The sequence below is a fragment of the Portunus trituberculatus genome, chromosome 19, assembly GCF_017591435.1.
Source record: "Portunus trituberculatus isolate SZX2019 chromosome 19, ASM1759143v1, whole genome shotgun sequence".
NCBI classification, from domain to species: Eukaryota; Metazoa; Arthropoda; class Malacostraca; order Decapoda; family Portunidae; genus Portunus; species Portunus trituberculatus.
This window is the reverse complement of record NC_059273.1, coordinates 5,590,001-5,612,500: the sequence shown is the minus strand read 5'-3', so window position 1 is coordinate 5,612,500 and position 22,500 is coordinate 5,590,001. Positions and strand designations below refer to the sequence as shown.

The 22,500-nt window shown below is 39.6% G+C and overlaps 4 protein-coding genes across 10 annotated transcripts in view; 3 read left to right on the top strand and 1 right to left on the bottom strand.

The window, feature by feature from the left end:
• Positions 1 to 10,612: 10,612 nt before the first annotated feature.
• LOC123506135 (haloacid dehalogenase-like hydrolase domain-containing protein 3) lies at positions 10,613 to 14,565 on the top strand. 5 transcript variants are annotated; one of them, XM_045258037.1, is made up of 4 exons: positions 10,613 to 10,686; positions 12,932 to 12,988; positions 13,594 to 13,683; positions 13,962 to 14,565. In XM_045258037.1, exons 2-4 carry the CDS (start codon positions 12,945 to 12,947, stop codon positions 14,563 to 14,565), a joined length of 738 nt encoding a protein of 245 aa, XP_045113972.1. In that variant the 5' UTR covers positions 10,613 to 10,686; positions 12,932 to 12,944. The 5 variants fall into 5 exon arrangements, with proteins under 5 accessions (XP_045113972.1, XP_045113969.1, XP_045113973.1 ...); XM_045258034.1 differs by lacking the exon at positions 10,613 to 10,686 and adding an exon at positions 10,751 to 11,158; XM_045258033.1 differs by lacking the exon at positions 10,613 to 10,686 and adding an exon at positions 10,776 to 10,865.
• A 117-nt stretch (positions 14,566 to 14,682) lies between these two features.
• On the top strand, positions 14,683 to 18,469 carry LOC123506134 (tetratricopeptide repeat protein 19, mitochondrial-like). Its single transcript, XM_045258032.1, has 3 exons — positions 14,683 to 15,129; positions 15,426 to 15,606; positions 16,387 to 18,469. Exons 1-3 carry the CDS (start codon positions 14,683 to 14,685, stop codon positions 16,992 to 16,994), a joined length of 1,236 nt encoding a protein of 411 aa, XP_045113967.1. The 3' UTR covers positions 16,995 to 18,469.
• On the bottom strand, positions 17,672 to 19,801 carry LOC123506137 (NPC intracellular cholesterol transporter 2 homolog a-like). The gene is made up of 4 exons (XM_045258039.1): positions 19,696 to 19,801; positions 19,015 to 19,119; positions 18,686 to 18,864; positions 17,672 to 17,936 (listed from the first exon to the last, which is right to left on the bottom strand). Exons 1-4 carry the CDS (start codon positions 19,763 to 19,765, stop codon positions 17,853 to 17,855), a joined length of 438 nt encoding a protein of 145 aa, XP_045113974.1. The 5' UTR covers positions 19,766 to 19,801; the 3' UTR covers positions 17,672 to 17,852.
• Positions 19,802 to 22,251: 2,450 nt separating this feature from the next.
• Positions 22,252 to 22,500, top strand: part of LOC123506323 (SEC14 domain and spectrin repeat-containing protein 1-like) — a 44,333-nt gene continuing 44,084 nt past the window's right edge. Inside the window, exon 1 of one of the 3 annotated variants that reach the window (XM_045258290.1) lies at positions 22,252 to 22,381. The gene's annotated coding sequence lies outside the window, so the exon portion shown is untranslated. Of the gene's footprint in view, positions 22,496 to 22,500 lie in introns of all 3 variants that reach the window. The other 2 variants (XM_045258293.1, XM_045258291.1) reach the window with 2 other exon arrangements.

Sequence of the window (22,500 nt, the reverse complement as noted above, 5' to 3'; positions counted from 1 at the left end):
ATATAACAGGGCCATGATTATTTAGTATATAATTTTTCATGCATTAATTAAGTCGTTAAGGAGATTTAGAATTACCTTCCTTCCCTTTTTTCTCCCTTTTATCTGTTCCTTTACCTTTGAATACACTGGTGATGTAACATAAGGAGGTATAAAAACTGTTATTGATTTTGTTTTCTCCAATAATTAGGGAACTTTTATTTTTTCCTTTTTATTTCTTTTTCCAATATCTTCCCTTTGACCTCTAGATAGGGTATAGTGAGATAAGGAGAGGCAGGGAAGGTATAAAGAGTCAGTTATCGATCGTAACAACTTTTCCCTGGATTATTTAACGACATGAAATTATCTCTCTCTCCCTTTATCCCTCGCTGTATCCTCTCTGACCTCTAGACATACTGTAATTAGATGAAGCAGGGAGAATATACAGTCATAGAGTCATGCCCACCACCTCCCCACACTCTGCCTCCCTCTTACCTGCCTCCTTCCTGGTTCCCTTCCTCCCAAAGCCTTGTTCCCTATCCCCGCTCCCCAGCCCCCACCCTCTTGTGTATATTAGCTGTCGTCACCTTTTTTGGAAGCGATAAATTAAAGATGTGAACTAATTATGAAGAGTAATGTGTTTGTGAGGGAAACAGTGTGGTCCTTTTTTTTTTATCGTGTTTTTTTTCGGTTCTTTACTTTTTAAAATTGTTGTTAGTACTATTACTACTGCTACTATTACTACTATAACAACATCTACTACTAGCTATTAACTGTTACTGTTACTTACTGTTGCTACTACTACTACTACTACTACTACTACTACTACTACTACTACTACTACTACTACTACTACTACTACTACCACTACCACTACCACTACCACCACCACCACCACCACCACCACCACCACCACCACACCACCACCACTACCACCACCACCACACACCACCACCACCACCACCACCACCACCACCACCACCACCACCACCACCACCACCACTGCCACCACCACCACACACCACCACCACCACTGCTGCTGCTGCTGCTGCTGCTGCAATAACAAGAAGAAGGAGAAGAAGAAGAAGAAAATAATAATAATAATAAGAAGAAGAAGAAGAAAAAGAAGAAGAAGAAAAAGAAGCAGAAGAAGAAGAGGAGAAGAGGATGATGATGAAGTTGAAGGAAAAGATTATTTAAATACCTTTTCTTTAATATTAATTTTAATGAGGATGCAATAACGACTCTCTCTCTCTCTCTCTCTCTCTCTCTCTCTCTCTCTCTCTCTCTCTCTCTCTCTCTCTCTCTCTCTCTCTCTCTCTCTCTCTCTCTCTCTCTCTCTCTCTCTCTCTCTCTCTCTCTCTCTCTCTCTCTCTCTCTCTCTCTCTCTCTCTCTCTCTCTTTCCAAAAGCACACATAGACACCGTTTCTAAGCCTATAACACGAGGTAATCCACACACACACACACACACACACACACACACACACACACACACACACACACACACACACACACACACACACACACACACACACACACACACACACACACAGACCTAATTGGATTTGCACTTGGTGGTGGTTGTGGTGGTGATTGGAAAGCGTTACTCTCTCGCACTATTGGTGATCTAGTTTGGCGCCTTGTGTGTGTGTGTGTGTGTGTGTGTGTGTGTGTGTGTGTGTGTGTGTGTGTGTGTGTGTGTGTGTGTGTGTGTGTAAGTGTAAGTTATTCTCTTAAAAATGGCGAAGAATAAAGAGGAAAAAAATAGGAAGCTGGGTGGATAGGATTAGTAGATGAAGTGATAGGAGGGAAGAGGAGAGCTAGAAAAGAAGGTGGTGGTGTAGGAAGAAAGAAGGATTAGAAATGGGAGAGAGGAATGGGTAGAAAGAGGAAGTGGTGAAGCAGGGGTATAAAAAAAGGTAATAGAACATGTGTACTATATATCTTTTTCTTCGTATGTATTCCTATGTTAACCAGTCTTCACTCAAAACCCAGAGAACTAACGCTGATAGAGGGAAGGAGGAGAAAGGCAATGGTTAGAAGGGAACTGTGTAGTAACGAAAGTAAGGATACAAAGAAGTTAAAATGAAAGCTTGTCTGGTTTACTAGGATCAAGTTTAATGGAGTTTATTGTTGGGTGTGATGTAAATTGACGTTTTATATATTTTGTGTCATGTTTTGATGCGTAGATTCTTGGAAAAGTTGAAAAGGATAAAGAGAAAAGGGAGAACTTGGATAAAGAACTGTTGAAGAAAAATGTGTTTGGAGAATTCAAGAAGTGCAAAAAGGAAGATTTGAGAAAAAGGCTAGGAAGAAAAGAAGGAGAAGAGAGTTGCGATCGATGTATAATAAAAAAAAAAAACTAAAGAAGGAATAGAGAGAGAACGAAATGGATACTTGAAAAGTTGAAGAAGAGGAAAGAGGAAGAGTTGAATGTTTAGAAGAGTTAAGGAAGAGGAAACAAGATAAATAGATGTTTTAAAAGTTGAAGAAGTAAAGGAGAGAGGGTGAATGGACACCGAAAAAAAAGGAGAAGGTAAAGGAAAGAGAAAGAGCTGGATGTTGCAAAAATCAAACGAAAGAAAATCGGGAAGCGGAGAAACTGTATGTTTGACCAAAGGCAGAAGAAAAGAAGAAATATAAAAAGCAAGAATTGAATATTTTAAAATTTTTGAAAGAAAAGAAAGAAGAGAAAACACGAGAACATGGAAAGAAACAGAGGAAGAACTAAGAATCAAGAGAGAGAGAGAGAGAGAGAGAGAGAGAGAGAGAGAGAGAGAGAGAGAGAGAGAGAGAGAGAGAGAGAGAGAGAGAGCTTTTCATTCTCTTCCCTTTTCTAGCAGTAATAACACGGCCGTCCAAACACACAGCACACAGGCGTCTGCTCAATATAAAGCACTGCCTCTCTTCTTTATTGAGACCTGCCTCGGCTTGTGTTGGCTTCAGTCACAGGAGTCTTGTCTTTGCAACGGGACTCCTTTATCATTATTTTGTCCTTTATTATTTTTTTTACGTTTTGTTTTTATTGTGTATATTTGTCTTTTTTTTCCTTCTTATGTTTCTTTTTTTTTTCTTCCTCGTCTTTGTCTTTGCTATTTTCTTCTTTTGTCTCTTCTCGTTACTCTTCCTTTTTTTTCTCTCCTCCTCCTCCTTCTCTTCTTCCTCCTTCTCCTCCTCCTCCTCCTCCTCCTCCTCCTCCTCCACCTCCTCCTCCTCCTCCTCCTCCTCCTTTTCTTCCTCCTCTTATTCTTTTCATCCTCCCTTCAATGATAATTTATGTCAGAATCATGGAATTTTATCTTCATGATTATTCAATTTTTTTTTCATAATATTTATTGTTTTATCATTGTTTATTTCCTTTGTATTCTGTAGATGTTCTTCCTTCTGTCTCTCTGTCGGTTTGTCAGTTTTTTGTCTACATTTCTTTTTTTTTCTTTTCTGTGTGTCTGTGAATGTGTTTTTGTTTTGCATGTCTGTTTATATAAATTAATATAGATTTATACAAACCATTTTTTTTTCATATTTCTACTTATAATTACGTATACATTACAGGTATTAATGAGTGTCTGTATGTATGTATGTGTGTGTGTGTGTGTGTGTGTGTGTGTGTGTGTGTGTGTGTGTGTGTGTGTGTGTGTGTGTGTGTGTGTGTGTGTGTGTGTGTGTGTGTGTGTGTGTGTGTGTGTGTGTGTATCTATCTATCAATATATTTTTCTATCTATTCATCCCCTACTTACATATCTGTCTGTATCTATTCATATCCATTTATCCATTCATATCCATTTATCCCTTTATTCGTCTACCTTTCTAACTAAATTACCAATCCACCTATCTATCTGCATCTACCTACCAATATACACCCATGTTTTATCTACTTATACAATTTAAAGAGTCAGTGTTATAATATTATCCTCGTGTACCTGAAACTGTGGAAGCATCAATACTTGTCTCCCTCCCTACCAATCTATCTTCATCTGTCTCGTTTTTTCTTCTACGGGTGAAACTTTAATGCTCTTACTGAATTATTCCTGATAGTAGAGATCGGGGCCAAAATCTGAGTCGGAAGCTCTTCCTCAGTGGGTCACTACATTATAAACAGATACTTGAGCAATACAGGACCAGATGTGGTCTCAATTTATCGCGAGGAAATTTTTGAGAAACGAAAACCTGGACTAGATTCTCTCTCTCTCTCTCTCTCTCTCTCTCTCTCTCTATTAGTAGTAGCAGTAGTAGTAGTAGTAGTAGTAGTAGTAGTAGTAGTAGTAGTAGTAGTAGTAGTAGAAACAGCAGAAGTAATAACAGAAGCAACAGTAGCAAAAGCTTTCAATTACTTTCAAAACTCTACGGTAATGTCAAACCACATTTCACTAACTCTTAGGGAAAAACTACCCACACTCTCCTCCTCTGTTCCTCCTCTGGCACCCTCAATCTCACCATCTCACTCACTCATACACTCCTCCACGATTTCCACCACCATCTCCAACAGCCTTCCTCTTTCTTTCTCCCTCCATGAATGACTGCAATGAAATTAATATTGGTTTTGATAGTTCTGTAATGAGTCTTGCCGTGATCTAATATTTTGTGTATTTATTATTTTGTTTTTCCTTCCACGGTCTCTTCTTTATCCTTTTCTCTCCCCCTTTTCCTCTTCCCTCTCTTTCTTCTACTCAAAGTGTGCTCCCATTTGGCCCTTCTTTGTATTCCATTGTGTTCCTTCACTCAAAAAACACAAGACAACACTGGTCCCTATGTAGAGCCACGGGAGGCGGTGAGCAGGGTTACCTCAGCTTGAAGGGACGTGAATAGAAGAGATGTGCCTTGAAAGCTTCTGTGTTTTTAGACAGCGCTAGGTCATCACTTTGGCTCAAGGCTTGGCTCACGTTGGGTCAAGTTAGGTCACGAGGTCAGCTGAGGTCATGTAATTTTTCTTATTTTGCTTTGTTGATTTGTTTATTGTTTTTAAGGTTAAGTTATGGTTCTGAGCTACTACTACTACTACTACTACTACTACTACTACTACTACTACTACTACTACTATTACCACTACTACTACTATTACCACTACTACTGATACTACTACCAGGCCACCTTATATTTTTTTTCAAATTTACTTATACTCTGAAAAATTCTCTCTCTCTCTCTCTCTCTCTCTCTCTCTCTCTCTCTCTCTCTCTCTCTCTCTCTCTCTCTCTCTCTCTCTCTCTCTCTCTCTCTCTCTCTCTCTCTCTCTCTCTCTCTCTCTCTCTCTCTCTCTCTCTCTCTCTCTCTCTCTCTCTCTCTCTCTACAACTTTACCGTAATTTTCTCTAGACTTCTTTGCATTTTCCTCTCTTTCTTTCCTTCCTTTCCTTCATTGTCTCTTATTTCTTCATCATCACAGTTACCCTATTCTTGTTTTTCTTTTCTTGTTGTTCACTTCGAAGAAAAAGTTATGATGACTTTATTGTGCATTGTTTCCTTGTTTTTGCTATTTTTCCCCTTTTTTTCATGAGTTCATATTTTTGTCTTCCCTTTTTCTTCATTTGAGCTAAAGGGCAAACCGTGTGTGTGTGTGTGTGTGTGTGTGTGTGTGTGTGTGTGTGTGTGTGTGTGTGTGTGTGTGTGTGTGTGTGTTTAGCTAATTGTTTTCATTCCATTTTTTTTTTTTTCATCTTGTGTGTTGTTTGTTTGTTGTCTTTCCCTTTTCTTTTTCTTTCTTTCTTTCTTTCTTTCTTTCTTTCTTTCTTTCTTTCTTTCTTTCTTTCTTTCTTAAGAGTGTTTTGATTCAAGTTACCGATTAGTTTTATTTTCATACTTCCCTTAATTAAACTCTCTCTCTCTCTCTCTCTCTCTCTCTCTCTCTCTCTCTCTCTCTCTCTCTCTCTCTCTCTCTCTCTCTCTCTCTCTCTCTCTCTCTCTCTCTGCCTTTTCTCAATCTTTTCTTTCTTCTTTTCTTCCATTGATACTGTTTCCCTAGATCTTTATGAGTTCAATTCGTAAGATTACAAAACTTCGCTGTTATGTTTCCATTGTTTGAAGTGTGTGTGTGTGTGTGTGTGTGTGTGTGTGTGTGTGTGTGTGTGTGTGTGTGTGTGTGTGTGTGTGTGTGTGTGTGTGTGTGTGTGTGTGTGTGTTTTCCTTGCAAATAAAAGGATACGTATATATATTTTTTCTTTCTCTCTGTTTCTCTCCTCTATTCTTCTATATTCTGTTTGATTTTCTCTTTTTTGTTCTCTTTTTCTCAGTTTGAATTTCCCTTCCTTGTTTTCTTCAGGTTCATTAAGCCCGTGACGAAGGAGGAGGAAAGGGAAACAAGAACACGACGGAGGAAGAAAGGAAAATGAACGTGAATGAATGATAAGATAAAAAAAATTAATGAGGTAATATTCATGAGAGAGAGAGAGAGAGAGAGAGAGAGAGAGAGAGAGAGAGAGAGAGAGAGAGAGAGAGAGAGAGAGAGAGTGTGTGTGTGTATAGAATAGGTAGTGACAGGAATATAGTAGAAAAAGAAAGAGAGAGAGAGAGAGAGAGAGAGAGAGAGAGAGAGAGAGAGAGAGAGAGAGAGAGAATCTCCACTTTAGTCTTAAACTTTGGACGAAAACCTTAACTACATATTTTTTTTTCCTTCCCTAATTCTACATTACCCATTTTTCCTTTCGTTTTTCTCCGTCGCCCTCTCTCTCTCTCTCTCTCTCTCTCTCTCTCTCTCTCTCTCTCTCTCTCTCTCTCTCTCTCTCACCTTCCCTCTTCCTCCCTCCCTCTCCCCTCTCTCATCTCCCCTTCCCCTCTCCCCTCTCCCCTTTCTTGCTCCCTCCCCCGCCTTCTCTCTCTCTCTCTGAATCTTTTTTATCAGCTTCCACTCCCTTTCTGGCAATTTTTCCAACAGTCAGCGCCAAATTATTTCCACGGTTAGATGGAGATACAAACAGACATGAAATCACTGACGTCGTACAGGATTATAGTGAGCCCGTTTTCTGTAGTAATGGTTTAGTCGCCCCTTTAATTCATGACAGAAGAAGAGTTTTTAAAAGAAAATGAAAACAATTATGGGCTAACTATTCTATATTTTTAGTTTGTTTTGTTCACCACGGTCGTTTGCTGGTCACCCAGACAGTCTTTATCCTACGGAAATAGCTCAGAGCTCTTACAAACTGATCTCTGGGTAAAACTGAGGCCACATCATACACCACACACACCGGGACAGTGAGGCAACAACCCCTCGAGTTACAACCTGTACCTATTTACTGCTAGGTGAACAAGAGCTACACATTAAGAGGCTTGCCCATTTGCCTCGCCGCTCCAGGGACTCGAACAAGGCTCCTCTTGATTGTGAACTGATTGTGCTAACCAGTATACTACGCGTGTGTGTGTGTGTGTGTGTGTGTGTGTGTGTGTGTGTGTGTGTGTGTGTGTGTGTGAGCAAGCGTGCGTGAGTGTGCTTCTAAGCGTATGTGAAGTGAGACCAAGATAGCGTATTAATATTACTACTACTACTACTACTACTTTTACAACCACCATTACTGTTACTACCACCACCACCACTACTACTACTACTACTACTACTACTACTACTATTACTATTACTACTACTACTACTACTGCTCCTTTTACCACCAAAATTTATCATCTTGAAGACACTGAAGGCATAAAGGGATTAGTGTCACTTTACTAATTGAATCTCAAATTTTCATACTATTTTTAATCAGTTCAATTTTTGTTATCTTTGAAGCCTCGACTCGACATGAAGCTGACTAGAATGAAAACCTATGCAAGCTTTTTTATATTTTATTTAATAAGAAATCATTTAAACCAAGAGAGAGAGAGAGAGAGAGAGAGAGAGAGAGAGAGAGGGAGAGGTCATCTTCATGAGATAAATTTAGCCGGAGCTTTAAAGATTCAACGCCGTGCTTCGAGACTTCCATGGCGCGCCGAGACTCAGAGTGATGAAAAAAGTGTATAAATCAAATTCTCTCTCTCTCTCTCTCTCTCTCTCTCTCTCTCTGACATTGATTCACACGAAAAAGAAAAATAGATAAATAAAAGGAGCTGGACGAAGAGGAGGAGGTGGAGGAGGAGAAGGAGGAGGATGGGGAAGTGGAGGTGGAAGAAGAGGAAGGGGAGAAGGAGGAGGAGGAGGAGGGGGAGGAGGAGGAGGCATAGGGAAGAGAAAAGAAGGTTAAGAGGGAATCACTGGAGAGACAATAGGAGGAAAGGGATGAAAGAAGACTTAGAGAGAGAGAGAGAGAGAGAGAGAGAGAGAGAGAGAGAGAGAGAGAGAGAGACTGGTGTAAACATGAGCATTAAAGAGAGAAAAGCGAAGTCTAGTGCAGCCTAATCTAATCTCTCTCTCTCTCTCTCTCTCTCTCTCTCTCTCTCTCTCTCTCTCTCTCTCTCTCTCTCTCTCTCTGTGTGTGTGTGTGTGTGTGTGTGTGTGTGTGTGTGTGTGTGTGTGTGTGTGTCAGTCAGTCAGTTAGTCAGCTAATCAGTGTATCATTAAACCAAGAAAAATTCATTAATCTGAGCACCACGTCAGCAACACAGTGCGCTGCACATCCAACTCACTCAAGAGACCGCGGCCATTAGAACACAACTCATCTTTGTCATTCTTGGAAATAGTCCTTAGCTGTTCAGAAATAGCCGAGCTTAGGTCAGTAATCCAAATGCAATCTGCTCTCTCACCACGACTGTTTCCCAAGACCACAGTGATGATTAGCGGGGTTTTCATTGTGTTTTTTTTTCCTGTTAATAATGTAGTAATCTTTTTAATGTGTCACTAGAACCGTTAAAACAAACATTAAAAACTCTTGTCAGTTTAAATAGAATCTTTTTGGAATAGTGGAGAAGTGCAGAATACAAGCTCTCTCAGGATAGCGATATGCAACCCAGTACAACTAATGCTAGACTCAGGTTTGTTTGCCAAGAGTTATCTGCGCAGAATACAACCAACAAACAAGGAGATTTGGGCCAGAGTTAAGTCAGCATCAAGGATTTCAGTGACTTCCTCGCGTCGCTGAAAAATATTACTGTCCGACTCTTCCTTCATGGTCCTGAGAATGTTTTTCAGGAGTTTCAGAAGCTGGTGTGCGTCCTTCTTCAGGAGTTCAGTACCCGCGTTTGTCTTGCTATTACCGAAGTCAACCAGGCACACAGACATGCTATCCTTGCCATCACCGTCTGGGACACTGACCAGGATGTTAGAGCCATGCAGGTCTCCGTGGGTGACGCCCCGGGCATGCATGTGCGACAGTATGGAACAAAGCTTACCCACAGCCACCAAGCACATCCGCACCTCGCCTCGCTTCCGTAGCACCGACATGGTCACCCCCGGACACCTGCTCATGACAAGGGCGTGTGGTGGGGTGTCAGTCAAGCCATACAGTTTGGGCACCCCCTTCACCCCAGCTAGAGCCCCCAGTACCCGGGCCTCCTCCAGCGGGAACACATTTCCCCACAATGGGTTTGGGTATCAGCTGTTTTAAGGCCACTGGTACCCTCTCCCCACCAGGTAAGCAGAGGGTGGCGCTGTGTACGGTGGCGTAATGTCCTCGTCCCAGCAATGCCTCGCGCTCCACCTGTCGCCATTCAACCCTTGGCGCTTCCCAGTCCCACAGCAGACCCACGGTAGGATGTTCTTTTGGCTTCATATTCGCGGTAGTGGCTGGACTCATGCACTTGTGAAAATATGTTTAATCTATTTTTTTTTCTTACACACACACACACACACACACACACACACACACACACACACACACACACACACACACATTAACGATATGAGGGTTTCCGTAAGAGATATTTCCATCATGAAGTTGACTAAATGGAACTCTTCAGTTAGCCCTGCTCGGTCATAGTTTTCGTTTAGAGATTCAACTCAAGGAAAAAGAAAATTAAGTATCGTATTGTTTATCCAACTTATATTTCCTCTTTTTGTTCTTTAATCTTTTTTTCTTCATTTTGCCTTCTCTTCCTATTCCTCCTCGTGATCCTGTTTTTAGTTATTAGTAATTTCCAAACAGTCTTGTAAGGGGCAAAAGATCTGTTGATGCCTACTTTACCTTTGTTATTTTCTTCTCTTTCTCCTTGTCTTTGATTGATTCTTTCCTTCATATTATTTTCCTTTCTCGTTTCTTCGCATTACTTCTCTTTCGTCTCTATTTCATCTTCAATATCCTCCTCATTTTTTGTATTAATTCCTTTCCTCTATCCTTTTCATTCTCTCTTCTCTTATCCTTCTTTCTTTTTTTTTTCTCCCACTTACGCCTCTTCGTTATCATTTACCTATATTCATTTTTCTCCCCCTACCATATCCTCCTACATTTATTTTTTTCTTTTTCTTCCTTGCTTATCCTTCACCTGCTCTTCATCCTTCCCTATCCATCCCACCATCATTTTTTTTACTTGTCTAGCTATTTTTTTACTGCATTTTTTATACTTGCCTGCCTCTTGATAGCTTTAATTATCTCCATCATTAATTTTCAGCCTGAGTGACATGAAGAGAGAGAGAGAGAGAGAGAGAGAGAGAGAGAGAGAGAGAGAGAGAGAGAGAGAGAGAGAGAGAGTATTTATTGTTATTTTTTTCAAGGATTAAAACAGAAAACTGAAACTTAACATTATCATTAGGAATCTGTCACGAGCAATCCCTAATCCCGAGTCACCTGGTCCTGTAGCATCAAGATCAAAATCAAGAGATCAGGATCTACACATTTCTCCCTTCTGTTATTATTAAGCTGGGTAAGTAAGTATGTCCTTCATTATAGTATCATAAATGGTCTTATTACAAGTGTATGGGAGGTGAGGGCAGAACAGTGAGGTGAAGCAAAGGGCCGAGCTCACTGTTTTGGCACGGCCGGGTCGAGGCTGTTCTGGGCACGGGCACGATTCTTTTTGTCCTACATTCTTATCTCGTAATGGTACAGTACTGGCCCTGTCTTCCTTCCAGCAGGGTGGTTACCGTGTTTTTGTTGGTTACTTTGACCAGAGGAGTGGTGTACAGCATTACAGAAGACTCAGGAGAAGTTCTTTAGGGTATTCTTGAAAATTGTGCTTGCAGGCAATTTGCTTGTGACCCAAATTCTTAACTCGCAATACGACTGGTGTGACCTTGGGGTTTTATTCCAGAAGGGTGATTTTAGTGCTTTCTTTGTTAATATTTGACCTGAAATAATGTACAGCATTCCTGGATCTAAAGAATGCACATGATAGGGTGAGTAAAGTTGTTGTTGGAAGGAATTAGCCCTGTATGAGTGCAACCGTTTGTGTGAGCAAGAAGAGAGGATTGACAGAGTTTCAGGGATAAGTCTATAATGACATAATTGCTGACATTCAACACCACACCTATCTACTCTTAGGTACTGTTTTCTATGTGCACAATTCCATTATGACTTCATGGCATCTACAGATCATTATTTTGACCACAGCCGCTCTCAGCAAGGTAGGTTAGGTTACGTTACATTAGTTTATGTTGAATTGTTACAACAGACCTATTACACATTTCAAATATTAAATTAGGTTATTATATGGTAGAATAACCCCATGGTAGGTTAGGAAAGTTGTCCAAGCCTGTCAGGAGAAAAGTGAATGGTCATGAGACTTTTGCACATAGAAAAAACAGTAAAAGGCAGGTGTGGTGTTGAAACTCGCCAATTGTGTCGTTCTGGATTTTTACTGAGTTTCACTGTTAGGTGGTATATAGGTAAGCCTTTGTCCCCTGGCAACCCCTCCCATCATGCTAAACCACAGGACCTCAGCTGGTTAACATTTGTCAGTACATACATGGAATAAATACTTTTATACTTATTCTTTCCCAGTATTGATATATTATGTCAAAGATTGCTGTATATTGAAGGATTTATGAATAATATTGCTTAATCTTAATTTAGTAATTTTTTTTTTTTAACTTAGCTGCATGCTATGGAGTCAAAAGGAAATATTTTCTGACAAATTCCATGTTTTGAGGTAATAGGAAAACTTTTTTTCTATGTTGATTTGGTACAACCTTACTATACTGTAGGTATTGATCTGCCGAGTCACTGAGTTGCAGCTTTAAGATAAGATGGCTGTACTTCGTAATGGTTGACAGGCAAGGTGACTAGTGAGGGACACACACCACATACGTCTTCATGCATTCCCTATCTGTGCATACTGTAGGAATTTCTCAGATAACTAAGTCATTACATTTTTAGACCATACATTCTGTTTGACATGGAATACATTCTTTTTAGAATGATGCATGACTATTTCAGCTGCTTCACGATGTCTACAGTTCAGATTAGGAGAAAGGAAACATCCAGAAAGGATGAATGTGACAATTGATCTGCTATCTGGGCTCATCTCATGGCTATCCATCTGCTTTTCTCCTCCAAGCATTGCCATTTTCTAACATTATTTCATCAATTTTTGTTTTTGTCATTGGCTTAATTTTTTGTATGAAATGCCTAATTTTGACAGAGTATGGTTTTCTCTGTCTGGTTAGAGTCTTGCTGAAATGCTTGCATGTCCATGTGAGGAGGATTGGTGCTAGATGTCAGCTGAACCATTAATATTGATGTGATAAATTGCTTAATGTGACTGCACTTCTCTAGAGTCAGTTTAGATAAGGCAGGCTTTATTGGAATATTATATTGAACAATGTGATATTTTATTAAGCTTATTATACCAAGTTCCATGTTTTGTTTTGATGTGCAATTCTTAAATAACATTGAAGTATGAATTATAAAAACTTGGTTTTCCAAATGATTGCTGTTCAGTTGTTGAAGAAAAATGCTTAATTATACTTATTTTGAAAAAGAAAACTCTGGTGCTGCAATGCATAGTAATTGTAGGTACAATTTTGGTGATAGGAATGGATGAAGATCTTGTGACTCATGACAGTAACATTTGCAGGAACAAGAGTGTTAGTGTTAGTTAGTTAGCTAGTTATTAGTGAGCACAATCTTCCAGAAGTGTACTTATGAACTGGCAGTGGTAACTGTTTCAGGAAGTACTGAGAGATGTTGCGTCTCATAACCCTTGACATGACCAACACCATCCTCAAGTGAGTACACCCTAGCTGTACACCACAAGGTCAATAGACACTCACCTCCCTGTCAGCCTTGCCTTTTGCCCTCCTTGTGTCATGTAAAGCCTGTCACCTCAACAGCTCTTACAGTGTTCAGATGACTTGTGTAACATGATGAAAGATTCACTCTTGAGGTGGCATGGACATAGTTCTTTAAGATGTTATTTAGTTTGTTAAGTGTCTCTAGACCCAATAATTTATGATTTTCTAAGTCATCTTTGTTACTATATGATACCATTTGAAGTGATTTAATCTACATGCCCATATGCAAGTGCGTTTGATAGCTAACTGATCTGAATCTGATTTGGAGAGGCATTCTAGAAATAATAGTTTTTAGATACTTTCTCAGATACATGCTCTATTTCTTCCATCTGCTTTTATGACTTTATGAAGATATGTTCTGATGCCTTTACTGGCACAAAAAAACAAAATGCAACATGAAATTCTTTTTCTTCAAGAAACTTGAAGAAAGATTTGATAAATTATTGCCTACAACAATAATTTATCTGAATCTGACAGAAGCAGAAGTGTTAAACAAGTTTTTATAGGTTTGACTGATGTATTGATATTGTCATTGCAAGGTTTCGAAAGCCTCCTGGAGAGCAGTATGCAGCTGTAGCAAAACTCTATGGACTGGACTCTGATCCTCTTAAGCTCACCCAGGCCTTCAGGTGTGTTGTGTGTGTTGGCAGGAAAAGCAGGCTGAGGGTTAAGGAGGTAAGGCCATATGTACTGGATGAAATAAATGGGTAAGAATTCTGTCCTATTCTCCCTTCATGAAGGGATTTCACAAAGGGAGTGGGAGTATCTCAAATTTAAATGCAGATGACAAACATGTAGCATTTGTTGTGTCTCTCTAGAATTTAAACACTGACATATTCATTGGTTCATGTATACTAAGGATTGTCTATTTCATGTGGTACATCTTTATTGTCTGTATTCCTCATAGGTTGAGCTTCAAACAACTTGAACACGAGGCACCAAACTTCGGCGTAGGAGGCATCGGTTGGCAGAAGTGGTGGCTAGGTGTGGTGAGGCGCACCTTCACGTCTGCTGGCTGCTGCGCTGACTCCTCCAGTCTTGATACCATTGGCCACCACCTCATCAGACATTTCTCTGGTGGAAATGCTTATGAGCTCTTTGAAGGCAGCACTACACTGTTAGAGGACATAAGAGGAAGAGGTGTTGTGCTTGGTGCCATATCCAACTCTGATGAGAGGTTAGAGGGTATCTTGCTCCATCTGGGAGTGAGACATTATTTTGACTTTGTCCTCACTTCTTATGCAGCCAAAGTTGCCAAGCCAGATCCAAGGATTTTCCAGCAGGCATTATCATGTGCAGGAAACAACATTACCTCCTCAGAGGCACTTCACATAGGTGATGACCTTCAGCGAGACTACCTGGCAGCACAGAGGTGTGGGTGGCAGAGTGTGCTGGTGTCCAGCAAGCTGCACCAGGTGTGTCGAGAGGCAGGGGTGACTGTGGATGATGCTTCGATGGTCACCTGCCTCACTGACCTGCATTCACTCCTAGACAGATACACAACATCATAGAAGATCTATAACAAACTCCATCAAGCTGTATTGAACTTCACTGTGCTTTCAGTATCAGTTACTTAGTACTGCATCATCATCATCATAAAGCACAGCATATTACAGTATATATTCAACATGTATTTTGCATCACCAATGCCTGTTTATTTCCATATTTTAAGAGTGGCATCAAGGGGCCAGCTGTACCTTGAACACACATTATCACAGAGGCTTGCATGCACATCAAGGGGTGTAGCAAGCTCTGCTGTGAAGGAAAAGCATCCTATATCAAAGAATAATTTTGTAATTGAGCACGCCTTTCATGAAAAAGAGAATTATAGTTATGATATTGGTAGGAACTGTCTATTTAAGAAAAGTAACTTAGCAGACCATTCATGGTGTCTTGGGCCAAGTAACCTGAAGTCACACACTAGTGGTAGTGAACACGCTGGCAGAGGCAGGCATGGGTGGAGCTTGGCCTCTGTCCTGGCTCTCAGCATCTTCAGCACCAGGTCCGAAGGAGAGGAAGAGAAAAAAGAGTCGGAGCTCATCATTATGATCAAGCGAGGAATACTTGCCCTGAAGGTAAGACATGCAAATTGTACTTCACCAGTGCTGCAGTCACAGGCTATCAGCACATCTTACTCTGTAAGTCATTGTAATTCACAACAAACTAATGTAGAACTTTTTTCCTTGAATAAGAATTATGTTTGAAAATGAAGAATGACGTGGTAATCAAAATTATTAGTAAAATATTTAAATTATAAGCATTCTAGAAACTTTTAGTATTGATATAAGAACTCTTGAAGGCATTGAAGGAGCATATTATGAAGAGAAGCTGTGACTTGTGGCATTTGCTGACCATCTAATTGACTTTGTAGAGTGGTGAGCTGAAGAAGGCTGAGCAGCTCCTCCATGTGGCCCTCAAGATGGCACAGGAGACCAACAACCAGCAGGCAGTTACCTACATCTTTGACCTGCTGGCTAACCTTGCATACCAGAGGGAGGAGTACCCCAAGGCAGAGCAGCTTTTCAAGGATGTGCTGCAGCGGCTCCTCTCAGGTGTGTGCAGCTCACGTGTGGTCATCTGCTGAAATACTGTTAGACTATTGTTGTGTAGCCCCTATTCAGAAGCCTTTGCCTTCTCAGCTTGACTATTTTCAAAGAAGCTGGGTTCTCAAGAATGTTTCTCCTGTTTCTAATATGGAAATCTTGAAAACCATAGAATCCATGTAATTTTAGCTAGAGCCTTTTGAAAGAAACAGTGGTATGAGAAGTATTATGTCCTTAAATGTGAGCACACTCTTGGTGTTGACTAAGGATAGCAATTTGATGTAATGTTGAGAAGATATGAATGGATATTCTTGTTACTTTATTCATGTTCTTGCACTTGTAGTGGATGGGCATCCTCTTTGTGGCTTGGCCTAGCAGCAGGTAGCTCTGTGCGTGTTTGTGTTTTGAGTACTTGAAGGATTGAGTCAGGTTGGTAATATAGTAGACATAGTTTATTAGGTTATGATGTGGTTGATGTGTAGTTTGGAAGAGAATTGGTAGTATTTTATCCCTTCAGGTTAATGAGAAATACATCTCTTGGTATTGGTGACAAATTGGTTGAGCTGTTTGTTTCATGTACTTTATTTTAGTTTATTTTGTTTTGTTAGTTTTAGCTATTGTGCCTGTTTGTTTGTGTTGTTTGACTGTCATGTGTGTGCAATTGAACATCAGTATAGTCCAAAAAATGTGGTTTTATTATTTTTATTTGCATGAATGTCAAGAGTGGTTTGACAAATGCCTGTGCAGCAGTGGTAAACAGTGGTAAACAATGTGTTTGTGTTCCCATAGGTGGCATGGCAGAGGATGACAACGCAGTGGTGGAAATAAGCCTCAAGCTGGCCAGTGTCTATGCCTCGGTGGAGAATTATGAGAAGGCTGTCCAAGGTTTCCAGTTCTGTATTTCAACTCAGGAAGAAAAGATAAACAAGAAAGGAGAGGCTGCTGTGGATGAAGACACGCTACTGCTGTGGGCCATGAGCATGGATTGGTATGCTCGCTTTCTCCTCAACCTTCACAAGTTTGAGTTGGCCAAGCAACACTTCCTCAAGGCCTATGAGATGAGTGCCCGTGTTAATGGTTGGGGACACTCCCAGACGGCTGTGCTGCTCAATGACATTGGCTCAGTATGCTCTCTTCAGAAAAACTACACAGAGGCAATGGACTATCTAGAGAAGGCCATCGCTGCTGCCCGTGAGGCTAAGAGCTCTGACATTGGCTCCTTTTATGTTAACCTAGGCACTGTGTATCTCCAGCAGGGTCTGCATGGGGAGGCCAGGAGGTGTTGCAAGGAGGGTCTGACTCTCTCCAGGAAAATGAAGAACATTGATGGTGCAGAGGAGGCAGAGATTTGTCTTGCAGAAATTGAGAAGGTTATTAAGGCAGAAGAAAGAAAATAGACATGTGTAGCTTCAGATTAGGAAAGAAAAGCTGATTTATTACCTATACTTGAATTTACCATCACTTTGCATAAATTTAAGTTTGAACCATGAATGGTTAGAAATACTGCTAAGCTACTGTGATGTGTCTAAATGTAAGCACACTCTTGGTATTGACTAAGAATAATTTGATTTAGTATTGAAAAGTCTGGATCTGCATTCATGTCACTCTATTCATGTTCCTGCACTTCTGGTGGATGGCCAGCCTCTGTGTGGCTTGGCCTGGCATCAGGTGTGGCTTGGCTTAGCATTGGACAGCACAAAGCAGCAGAGACAAGTGGAGTTATGCCTGAATTTTTGTTGCAGAGAATCTCGTTCATGCTGTGATCAGCAATGTACATGTGTCATCTTGTGATTGTTGCCAGCTGACTGTTGACACCAACTTTAATTCATAATATGCCTTAATATTGTTAGTATTTAAGTATTCAGATGATTCTGCATTGTTGAACATGAATGGCTATCACATTTTCTTTCTAGCTAAGTTTTTAAGTAGAGCAGTATCACATTATTTACACGACTTTTTATGCTGGTCAATATGATGGAAATAATCTCAAGCTTTTATTTATCACGCCTCACACTTAGAAGTGAGAAAGAGCCAACAGAGACTATGTAGACTGGTATGAAAGAAGAATGGCCAATTATTCAAAATGTACTAAAGTTTTATTCATTCAAGTAATATTGAAAAGATCATCAATTATTATCTAATACATTTCAGCAAGTAATGCCTTTATAGGGTTGAATATTGCTATTTGTACGATATTTATTTATTTGCAGTTGTGTCAGACAGGCAAAGTAATATGTAGAGAGGCAGGAGTGCTGCTAGACGACAGTCACAGGAACAGTGAAGCAGATGGTAGTCTTCCCAGAGTCAGCGACCAGCTTCCAGGTAACAATGACGCTCACCTGCCAATACAAGAACAGATATCAGCAGCACTGTATTGTACTATCAGGTTTTAAAGTTGTAGATTTTTTGTATAAGTTGTTTTGTAATCTAAACTAGTAATGATCTTTTTTGTAATATACTTGGAATTATAAGTATAGAGAATGTTAACTCTTAATAGGCATGTATCCATGAGGCAGTTTTTCATGTCACTGTTCTTTTCCTTGGTGGACATTGGGGGAGGCATATACTATGCAAAAACTGATGGCAGCTCTTGTGTTGAAGATATTAAATGCTATCTGCATGTTACTTGTGATAAACTGCGTCAGGTTGCCTCAAGGACAGATCATTACTTATAAATCGATAAAAGGCAACAGCTTGTAAGATACAGATAATGTGCCATTCTGATGGAGAGATGTCTGTTGTGAACTTACTGACTAGTCAGGGCTCTCGGGATTGGTTGTGGTGCAATTCAACCCAATTTGTATCATGGGAGATACTTGGCTTGGATTAATTACATGTACTGCACACACTAACAATTAAAAAGACATTTTTAGTCATTTATTTTCAAATGCCTGGGTGGTAACATTTTCAAGGAATGGTGAGAAAGTTGCCTCACAAATGTTGGTGCAGATGATGATGGTAGGAGGTAGTACAGTGCTGGTGATGCTTGTACAGGTTACTATCACTTTTGTACATCTCATTGCTTTGATGGTGACTGAAGGGATGGGATATAGTGAATATAGCAAATGCACACAAGAATTGCACTCACAGATGGATATGACTGGAGAACAGGAGCTGAGGCTTTGTAGTGGCTCTCCTCCCCAACCTCCAGGGGGCAGCTTCCCTTGGTGAGGTTGTCACAGCCATTGGGGTCAGCTCCTGTCCATGGAAACTCTATCCCAGCGAGGGTTGCTGTGACCTTGGTGGTGAGCTTGCTGCTGGCTTCGTCTGTGAGGAGTTGAAAAACATACTGAAATCTATCAAAATTTTCCAGTGGAATTCATTAATAAAATTTCCAGATAATATACTAGTATACTTTGTATGTCGTCAAAATGTTATGTTAAACTAAAACTCTTGCAAGGGAGGTCAGATACTCACTGTTCTTGAAGTCAATGTCCACTGTTATATTTGTGCCCCGCTCAAAGTGGCAGGGAGGAACAGCACAGTCGGTGATTATTAAGTTCCTGATGGTTGCAGTGGAGCCTTGCAGTGAGGCAGGTAATGCACATTTATGGTAAGAATATAAAGAGGTAAATATCTTAACCTATACAGAAGAAAGCAGTGGATTTGTGGTACTTGGAAGCCTTTACTAGTGGAAATGGAGGGTTTTGAGTGGAGTTGGATTTAATTGTCTTTTCTATGCATTATGTTAGGACTAATTTGTAAGTTGTTTCAGTACGTGTAAATAAGCAACAAAGTGTAATATCTCATATGGTGCAGTGCCCTTGTGGGACAGCAGTGTCAAATTAGTATCCCCACAGCTGCCATAAGGAAGAGCGAATGTTTCTCTCACTTGGAAGGAACATAAGGAAATCTAATTCCACATGGGATGATCTAGATGAAAGCCAGCAATATGGATCTAAACTATTTGAGTTCATGTAAAAAACATAGAGTAAAAGTCTGATATGAATCTTGATTATCTAAGTTCATGTATTAACCAAAGTAAAAAGTCTATATGAATGTGAGTTATCTGAGCCCATTTCAGCAACCATTATGAAACAATATAGAGTAGCTTAATGTGCATGAAAAAATTCAGTTGCTTCTGATGAACATCCTTACCACAATCCTGCACATTGGTGGCTGCAGTGAGAGCCAGGGCAGCAGCAAGGAAAGCCAAACGGAGTGCCATTGTGGGAATGTTGAGTGTCAAGGGTTGTGCTGCACTTATATCACGGGAGTGTGCAGTGGGAGATTTGACACCTGCTTCTTCTACAGCTGTGTACACTCCCACCATAAAGGTGAATCAAGGTGACTAGGTCAGTAACATTACCAAAGATAAGAGTTGTCCAGAATTCATGTCTTTATAGTGATAATTCAGGGAATTTTTCAATATTTCTTTTCCTGTACCTTGATAGCCTTTAACTCGACAGGGTCTAGATAAAATTTCTTTAGATTTTCAAGGGCATTTTCTTTTATTCCAGTGATCATTTAATAAATAAATGCTACACTATTGGGAAGAGAGAGAGAGAGAGAGAGAGAGACCCAACTAATACTGTAATCATAATCCTACATGTGATTTTTTTTTCAAATGTCCTCTTATAATAACATAAATTTCTTCTGAAAAAATACAAAGTAAAATACAATTAGGCAGAAAAACTTCTTACTCTGAATAGCATCATTATTTTGAAGGAAAGTTTAGCAGGTAATCAGGAGTGCCTGCCTGTCTTACTTCATGTTATATTATTCAGTGTGATGAAATTGCCTAGTGCTGTGTGATCATGACTTGGTATGTTATTATTATCATTGTTGTTGCTATTTGTTATTATTATTATTATTATTATTATCATTATTATTATTATTATTATTATTATTATTATTATTATTATTATCATTATTATTATTATTATTATTATTATTATTATTATTATTATTATCATTATTATTTATTATTATTAATATTTTGGTATTATTATTATTATTATTATTATTATTATTATTATTATTATTATTGTTACTATTATTACTATAATTAGTATTATTATTATTATTATTATTCATTATTATTGTTGTTACTATTATTACTGTAATCATTATTATTATTATTATTATTATTATTATTATTATTATTATTATTATTATTATTATTATTATTATTATTATTATTATTGTTGTTGTTATTATTATTATTATCATTATTATTATTATTATTATTATTATTGTTATTTTATTATTATTCCTATTATTATCATTAGTTGTTGTCGTTGATGTTGTTTTTCCTCCCTCTATTAATTTCTGATACTTATGAAAAAAAATTTAAATATTTTTTTGTTTCGCATTGTTGCATAGTCTGCTATTCTTCTGCCGTGGGTGTGGTTAGCACCAAGCAAATTGCAGCAGGGTGACAGCTGTGCAGCATCTCCAAGTCTTTTGGAAAGCTCTACGTTAATACTATTGAAGTTGCACGGTCAGTGGTGTTTTTATAGAAACACAGTTGATGACCTTGCTAATCATCTGTGTTCCTTTTGAAAACAGTCGGGGAGAGAACAAGGCACTTGAGAGTGTGGGCTTGCATCATCTCCACTGTACTTATGTCTGTTTGAATAACAGAACGCAGGGACTTAACCACATGACATGCAATGCTGCTTACCAGTTTTAAATTGTTACAACATTTCTCCATATTGTTTCAGATATGCGAGGAGAGGATGTTCCGCGAGCTTCATCATAAACACTACATAATGCTGCTATAATGCTGCTGCGAGTCGCCGTCTGGTGCAAGGTGGGTGAAAAGATATATAGCTTCCTTGGTCTACTACTCACATTACAGACCAGTCTACCACTGGTGCTTCATGTATAAATAAAATACCACCATTAGTAGAGCGATATCACACCTGGGAGATGTAGGAAGGAAAAAAAAAAATTATACATATATATATATATCTATCTATCTATATATATATATATATATATATATATATATATATATATATATATATATATATATATATATATATATATATATACAGAACAGAAATCATTGGTATGGGATATGTAGCTTGAGTGACATCCCTTGTGTCCATTACAACACGGACACATTGGACAAATTTCGCCATATACTAGTATAATACGCATATAGATAGACGTAGCAGGAGTAATGGCCTCTCTCTCAGTTACGACACGAATAAATAGACACTAAATAAATTCAAGGATTTTATATAATATACATTTCTGGCACAAATCTCCCCTTTATAAGCTCCATAAGATAGAAATAGTTTTTATGGTCGACTTAGCAAAGATGACGCTCCTTCTCTCTGTTACAACACCTGTTCCTTTCTCCACTGGCGTATGGACAAGGAAGGAAAGAGCCTCCAAGCCTGCACCAGCATCCTTATCGGGTCAGCAGTCTGGCGGTGCCCTTGACCGCCGCGCGAGGCAAGCTGCTATTTGCTACCTGGCAACTTCCCAGGTTAACTGACCCTTCTGACCATCCAGCTATAGATATTCCTGGATCCAGACGGCGCTTATTCTCGGAGATTTTTAAACACCTACGGTCAATAAAGTTACTTTTTATAGACTGGAACACGACCTCAGCTTTGATTAGCGCGAGAGAATCAGCTGAAGGTTTTATTGGGAGAAGGCGTGAGAGAGAGAGAGAGAGAGAGAGAGCACAACGGGTTATGAATGGAACACAGGTGGTAGTGGTGGTGTGCGGTGGTGTGGCGGTGGTGTTACGGGCACGCGGCTGGGTGGCTGGATCAGTGCAGCTTTGGCAGGTGGAGGGAGTAGGTGCGTCTCGTGCTGCGTGTCCGTGAGTGTGCACGTGTTTGTGTTGGTGTTGTGTTGCGGCCTGGGATGTTCCCCCTGGCGCGGCGGGAGTCCTACTTGGCCTCGGCGTCCATGCACTGCGTTCCCGCCCGCCGGTGTGAG

Bases quoted from the DNA above. Each gene is read 5' to 3' on its own strand.
- LOC123506137 (XM_045258039.1), bottom strand. From the start codon at position 19,765: ATGGCACTCCGTTTGGCTTTCCTTGCTGCTGCCCTGGCTCTCACTGCA. The intron at 18,865-19,014 runs GTGAGTATCTGA...AACTCCTCACAG, and splicing joins GGACATTGACTTCAAGAACA to ACGAAGCCAGCAGCAAGCTC. The intron at 17,937-18,685 runs GTGAGTGCAATT...TTGTATTGGCAG, and splicing joins TTCTCCAGTCATATCCATCT to GTGAGCGTCATTGTTACCTG.
- LOC123506135 (XM_045258037.1), top strand. From the start codon at position 12,945: ATGTTGCGTCTCATAACCCTTGACATGACCAACACCATCCTCAA. The intron at 12,989-13,593 runs GTGAGTACACCC...TGTCATTGCAAG, and splicing joins ATGACCAACACCATCCTCAA to GTTTCGAAAGCCTCCTGGAG. The intron at 13,684-13,961 runs GTGTGTTGTGTG...TATTCCTCATAG, and splicing joins AAGCTCACCCAGGCCTTCAG to GTTGAGCTTCAAACAACTTG.
- LOC123506134 (XM_045258032.1), top strand. From the start codon at position 14,683: ATGTATTTTGCATCACCAATGCCTGTTTATTTCCATATTTTAAGAGTG. The intron at 15,130-15,425 runs GTAAGACATGCA...TTGACTTTGTAG, and splicing joins GAGGAATACTTGCCCTGAAG to AGTGGTGAGCTGAAGAAGGC. The intron at 15,607-16,386 runs GTGTGTGCAGCT...GTGTTCCCATAG, and splicing joins GCTGCAGCGGCTCCTCTCAG to GTGGCATGGCAGAGGATGAC.